The sequence below is a fragment of the Cygnus olor genome, chromosome 3 (genome assembly GCF_009769625.2).
Source record: "Cygnus olor isolate bCygOlo1 chromosome 3, bCygOlo1.pri.v2, whole genome shotgun sequence".
NCBI classification, from domain to species: Eukaryota; Metazoa; Chordata; class Aves; order Anseriformes; family Anatidae; genus Cygnus; species Cygnus olor.
Window position 1 is genome coordinate 37,244,201 of NC_049171.1, and position 7,265 is coordinate 37,251,465.

At 38.9% G+C, this 7,265-nt stretch overlaps 1 protein-coding gene across 1 annotated transcript in view; it reads right to left on the minus strand.

Moving 5' to 3' along the window:
• The window catches only part of CEP162 (centrosomal protein 162), a 46,534-nt gene extending 40,328 nt beyond the window's left edge, over positions 1 to 6,206 (minus strand). The window contains 3 exon segments of the mRNA XM_040551713.1: positions 4,421 to 4,503; positions 5,338 to 5,423; positions 5,986 to 6,206. Coding sequence (XP_040407647.1) covers positions 4,421 to 4,483 — 63 coding nt within the window. The 5' untranslated portion in view covers positions 4,484 to 4,503; positions 5,338 to 5,423; positions 5,986 to 6,206.
• Between the last annotated feature and the right edge of the window lie 1,059 nt (positions 6,207 to 7,265).

Genomic DNA, 7,265 nt, shown 5'->3' on the forward strand with positions numbered 1-7,265 from the left:
GAAAAGACCTACAAACCCTTCATAAGACAACAGCACTTTTCTTAAGCGATACAACTTGTTAAAGAAAATCTCTTTTAGTATAGCTCTCTGTGGCTTATGGTGGTATCAGAGTCCCAGTTAGTTAGCTGTCCAGACACTGAACAAGGAAATATATTTGTGTAGGAAATATAACGTAAGAACAATTAAGAAATACACAGGAAACCTGACATTTCCAGCCTTTCTCCTTCCTTGGCAGAATCCCATGTTCTCTACCTACCACCAAAGAGGCTCCCTCTTTGATTAAAAGAATCAAGCAAGTGCACTGCAAGCTTATGTGTCACAAAGTCCCTGTGCTTAAATTCAGTAAGCACAGGGTTAAGGGGTGTGGCATACTATTTTTATTTATTTATTTATTTTAGCCCTAGCTTTTGAAATCAATTGTCCTAAAGTGACTTAAATAATACAGTAATAGAGCTAGCAAAAGCCGTGAAACATAGGATGCAAAGAATTCACATATGGAATGCATCATACAGGAAGATTTCAAAAGCTTCAGTTTTATACTTGTCACAAATAGGAAAACGTGACAGTACAAACAGAATACTAGAAGCAACAGGATTATGCATGCTTAGTATGTAAAATGCAACAGGATGTTTTATTAAAACGTTCCTCCGTAGTCCACTGCCTGACTCCTATTGTATAAAAAGCATTGCCATAAAAGGCTACTTTTACTTGATATCCAATGCTTCAATTTATACGTGCCTAACAGAATATTCATAAAACACCAATCATCCCAAAGCACCATTTAAGAAAAAAAATCTTATTAATATCTCTGACCAATAACATCTTCAGAGTTTACAATTTCACCTTAAAAAACTAAATGCCTGTCACAGTTTAAGTACCCCAAGTCTTGCAGTTTAATAAAAACAATTTTTGCAAATTATGGAACTGTTAGACAACAGGATGTACTGCAATTTCCTTATGTTGGCTCAGTGACATAGAACAAAAGTGTCTTACATTTTTAATAAATGCCCTATAAATAACAACTTCCTTACACTAGTCACTACCAAGTACTAGTGCCATTGTCCCCAAAGGTCTGTCTGCAAGTACTGACAGGTGCTCGATGCAAGCTCTGTTGTCACTTGCTGCTTCTTTTACGACTAACAGCATCGTCTACTCTGCAAACAGAGTGCTTCAGTGATGCTCGTACTCCTTAGAGCATTGTAACTAAAGAAACTGAAACTCCCAGATGTTGCTCTCAAGTTCTGGAAACTTTCTATGTCCAGCCATCTTGTCAACTGCAGACAGTAAAGTTGCAGCAGCTGGGAGATGAAATACTGACACAAAAATGCTAGTGTTTTTCCAACAGGTCAACAGCCTCAACAGTGAAACTTAGATTTTTCTTGTTTGTTTGCTAAAAGAAAAAAAAATACCAAATTTTTGGACTGGTAATGGATTTTCAGTACCAGTAAGTGGTACCAATTTCTTCCTAACCCCTACAAAAGAGCCTCTCAGCCTTTCAGTTACAGAGACAATAACAACAAAAAAAAAGTTGTTTAATCTCAATTTAAATAAAAGCAGAGTCATTTTTAAGACCTAGGACCACTATGTCACATAATCAGCTTACCATCTCCTATAGAGGAGAAGGAATTTAAGAAAGTAGATAAGCAAATACAGGACTGGATCCAGAACACTTTCATGAACAGTTGCCCTAATTATTTCGTGAAATAAGTCTTTTTTTTCAAGAAAATAAGACTACTCCAAATTATAATATCTTAATATATTTGATCTTTTAATAAAAAATTAAAAATGTTTTTTCAAAACATTTCACATGGTTTAACGCGAAACATTACTATTCTGTGTTACTCTACAGATTTCCTAATTAAGACGGCATAGCCTTTCCAGTCTTCCTTCTCAGTTGTAAATGAATATTATGTAGAACAAAAAACAACCTAGAAGTCTAGAAGTTTAGAAGCAGATAACAGCTTTTTTCTAACTTTGTTTTGCTTGAAGTATCATCAAAAAAATGCAAATAAATGAAAGCACTGTGTATAAGAACTTGCATAGCATGTCCCATGGGAACTGCACAGCCAACACTCAAAACTCACGAGCTATACCAATATGACAGGCGATACTTAAAGGAAATTAAACTGACAGTAGGGGAAGTACACTGAAGCTGGTGGAAGTCAAGTGGAAGGATCACAACAAGCTCTTGTCATCCATAATTATTCTCTTCTGCCTTCGTTGTCTATGTATGTATAAACAAGTAGTATGGAGTAAGTATTATCAGGCAGAAGAATTATTAAAAGGCCAATTCTGTATGAAGTAATTGTTACTGCGTATTTCTCTTTCCTTCTGTGTAATGACAGAAGCCTAGAAAATCCACTTCACTGACAGTTTCTGAAGTTCACTGCATACATCAAAAGATTTCTTTAGTATAATCCACATACTAAACCTGCATCATCCAATTGTATCCATGATCTTTCAACTTTGTGTTTTCATCTCAGACACACATACAATCCTCCCCAAATAAAAGTAGTTTCACAAACTGCAAGCAAGAGTTACTTAAAAGGAAAGAATGTCCCGCTCCCTTTCTTCCCTGAAACATTTGCTTAAACAACAGCAAGTCTTCCTTCAACTACTAAGAAACTTTCCCAACCCCAAAGCCCCCGCTACTTCCTCCCGCTTAGTACTCTCAACAAAAAAACATCACCTACACAGCCAGGCATTTCAAACAATGGAGCACATCAGTTTCTCATCTTTCTAACAGTAAAAAGCTGCTCACTTCTTATGAAAAAAAACAATACCAAAGGGAAGAACAGAGTGGAAGATGTACGAATATAAAGTAACAGCATAAATAATGTCATTATTTGGGTCTGTATCTAGCTAGCAAAACATAAAATAAAACATTTGTAATGACTAGGTTGACGGTATATACGTGTAAAGTGTTTAAGCTTGCTTAAAAACAGTTTTAGTTTGAAACGATAAAATAAGTTTAAGATATGAGCTGTTAAAAGTTGCTTTCTCTGAAACATGCCAAATGCCACTTAGAAAAAAAAAAACACAACAAAATGGCTGTATTGAATTATTTTAACTCAACTGTTCTCAATGTGGACAATAACTGAAGAGCGAGAAGAACATGTAAATGAAGAATAAAATACGAGAAGTGGTCATATACAGGCTTTTGTCAGACGCGCAAAATAAATATAAAAAATAAATCTCTTATCCTCCCCAGAGCAACTGCCTTCATAACAATAGAAGAAGCATTTTTGACAGAAAAGCAAATCCTACTTTTCTATTTTTACTTAGATTAATAACTCCAGCGAATTCAAGAAAGTCAATTACATCATGAAATTAAAGGCCAAAATTTACCTTTAAGATCTTTGTGAATCTTAATATTCAGATGGCATATTGGTTCTCTATTCTCTCAATTTTGTATTGCTCAATTAAGTAACATCTATATTGTGTTTGTAAAAGCAGCTGCACGATGGTCAAGGCAGAAGTAGGGACTTGGAAAAGCTGAAATCTCCATGGAAAAGAAGCCTCCTACTACTACAGTTCTCCACTACACAGTAGGAAGTGAAAGTTTAGGTGCTAGCTTCCGTAAAGCTTCTCGCAAGTAATTACATTGTACAAAAACCACAGTTTAAGCATTTGTTGCTTACAACAAAGACCCCAAGAAAATTATCTGCAATCGCTAGCTATACTTACATACTGTCATAGCATCCAGTAAAGGCCTTACATATGTGGTATTTGTATCTTAGGCTTACCACAGTGTGTCTGATATACCAGAAAGCAAACTCCGAAATTGCAAAGCTCTATCCGATGAAAAATACACCGAGTTACAACATTTTGACCATGTCTGATAATTGCTAGCTAAAGTCATAATCCACTGATGTGCGTTATTTTGCTTATACGCAGAAACATCAAGCACCATGAGCAATAAAAAGATTCAAACTAAAATTTTCCAGTCACTACAACATATTTAGTTTTGTTACAATTAAAACAAGAGTGTTTAAATAAAATTCAATGAAATTAGGTATTACACAGAAAAATAAGGACATTCTTAAAATGCACCTTGCAGCTACATACAGAAGGTTTTGATCTGATTATCTCTACTCAGTCAAATATCAATTTGAAGTACAGAGTAACACACACACACAATTATATCGAAACAAAAGCAAGAACCAACAGCTCTTTCTAAATGTATAGCCTAGCAGTGACAAAATGCTCATATTTAATCTCAAAACTCCTCTCTTGATTTCAGTACAGCAGAGTAGTATGAATTCAGTTTAGCAATGGAGTTATGACGTTGCAAGGACCCACTCATAAGACAGCTACATGAATCATATGACAGAAGCACAGCTGCATCTTCTATTTCATACTCAATTTTTCTTCTGTGTTTTAATGGAGAAAATGGATGTGACCTTGCTCTGAGACATACCTCTTTCAGAAACTCTTCAAACTGCTCATCTAATTCTTCTTTTGAAAATCGATGAGCCATCATCTGCAGCTGGATGTTATCTTCTAAACAATAAAAATAAAGTTAATTAAAAGCATTCTAAAATTAGAGGTAACCTAGAGATTTGCTGCTTTCACAGGGCTGTAAGCAAAAAAAATCTCCAGAGAGATGTCAAATTTCTCCCCTCCCAACCCAAATCTACATTATTAACTGAATGAGAGAGTCAATGCAAACATATTTGCATTACTCAGATTCCATATAATAAAAATACTAATTTCCAGAACATCGGCTTCAGCATTTACATTGTGAGGGATAAAGAAATTACAAGTCTCTTCACCACCTTTACGTTTTTCTTCAAAAGACATCTCTCTTAGCTACCTACAATTAAGAATTCTGTCTACGATAACTCAAGAATCCACAGCATTAATACTTCCCATCCCTTTTAAGGGCTTTTAATTCCTTTCTGTGTTTCTTCTCTAAAAATGGAGACATCTGGCATTGTAAGTTTTTCTTCACAGTCTTTGCTGCGTTTAGGGCTCAGTAAATAACAAATACATAAAAACCTTCAAGATTAGAGGATGACATTCAGTTTGATCTGCCCCGAAACAAAACCAAAAGCACTTGCCCTCCTCCCATTCCCCAAAGTCTTTGTTGATTTCTCAGGTATAAAATATGCCCCACACTCAAAATGCTACAAAGCTTTTGCATATCACAATGCTCAACACATATGGCTAACTTCAAAACTGCATACACATTGCAGTATTAAACTACTTTAGCATCCTCCAGGCTGAGAAGCGCTACATAAACATAAAAGGGCTCAACACTCACAGAAATGCTTTTACCATTAAATAAAACTTCTCTCAAATGGAGTCCTCTCAGTACACAGGACTGTTACCTACCTAGTAAATGGGCTTTGACAGGTGAGTGGTGACAACTGCTTCCTGCTTTCACTCGTTATTCATCCGCAGACCACCCGACACTTCGGCTTTGGCGGTTAAAAAAATAAAATAAAAATAAAATAAAGTAAAATAATAAAATAAAGTAAAATAATAAAATAAAGTAAAATAATAAAATAAAGTAAAATAATAAAATAAAGTAAAATAATAAAATAAAGTAAAATAAAGTAAACACAAAACAGTTATAGCAGGCTGCCCAAACTTTGAATTAAATAAGATATCCTTATGTAAGTACTTGGACAATATCTCTGAAAAGATGGTAAGAAGATTAAGAATGTAACCTCTCACGACACACATAATCCATTATCCTTTTATATTTTTACATCAAAGGGCACTGCAAACACTGGATGCTGTTAACAGTTTACTGTTAAACTGTTAATGCCAAGTACTTAAACCAATGGAGAATGATTAATTTGTTTTGCTAGAGAAGCAAATCGATTCTTCCCGTATGTTTGTACTTCTGTCTCCCTTAAAGCTGCAACTCTGAACGCTAAAACGTACAAGTTTATTTTTCAAAAGGACAAGGCGGGCGATTTCCACAACGGAATACACACGCCCGCAACCCTTTGCGAATATACTTTACCGTCATACCTTTAAAACTGGAGGCGGGCAAAGGACTTTGAGACAAAATCCGGGGCAGCCCCTGGCTGGGGTACGCGCTGGGACGCGGAGCAGGGCACCGAGGCGTGGGGAAGGCTCCGCAGGGCGGCGGGGGCCGAGGCCTAGGCCTAGGCCGCCCGCGCTTGGCCGCGGTTGCCTTGGCAACCGTGCCGGCCACCGTACCGGCCCGCCGGGAGCGAGGGCGGGGAGAGGAGGGGAGGCGGCACCCGGCCGCCATTACGGGCGTGGCGAGGGTCACGTGACGCGCGGCGGGGCGGGACGGGGGGGGGGGGGAGGAGGAGGAGGAGGAGGAGGAGGGAGGGGAGGAAGGCGCGGCTGGTGGCGGCAGCGCTGACCGCTTCCACCATGAGGGGTCACGGCAGGATAGCGCAGAAGCTGCCCGCGTACCTGCGCCGCTCCCCGCCGCGGCTCTCTGTTCCCAGTCCCGGCAGCCTGCTGTCCCTTCTGTGCCTTCTTTGTTTCCCCTTTTTTCTCCCCAAAAATGAAAGCGGAATTCGTTTTTTTCCGTGTGGCAGCTATGGCGGGTCCTTGGCGAGGAGCAGCTTTGTGCCTGCTCGCAAAAGGGCTCGGGGCAAATGTTGGCACCGGCAAGCAGAAGCTGTGCCCTCAGCATGGCAGTGTCTGGAGGACACCCTTTAATGCATCCTACAGTTCTTACAGTGCCCTTTGTGGGGTCAGGACTGGGACTCGGTGGTCCTTCTGGGGCCCTTCAAGCTCAACATAATCAGTGATTCACTAATATTTCTGAAGGGTGTGTCCCTTCAGCCTCACCAAAGCAAGACAAAATGAGTTAAAAGTACATCGCTTTCCCTAACGCAAAGGTCAAACCCAAAGCATCCCTCCTCCCTCTTACCCAAAAATCCCCTCCTGAAGTTTTTCTTGAAGTTTCTGCTTTAGATGTTGGCTGCTGCGCTTCTAATGCGTTTTAGCACATCTCTGGAAATGTTTAAAATATGCAGAGGAATTAATGACCCCTGTTCCCCTGACCACTGTCTCTCAAATAACCACAGAACAATTGCAGTCTGTGCCTGCATGTGCTCTCCAGCCAGGGTCTGTCAGTTTTGTTTGTTGTGAGAGTCACGTTGCTTCAGGAATTTTTACGCCAGCATTTAGTAAATGGCAAAATAAAGCAAGCTCACTTAAGAATACAAATGAACGTTGTTCACACACACACACACTCACATTTGGATCCTCTGCTGAGCAGGCTTAGAATGAAAACATTTTGAAAGGAAGTTTTCTTCAGCCAGCAT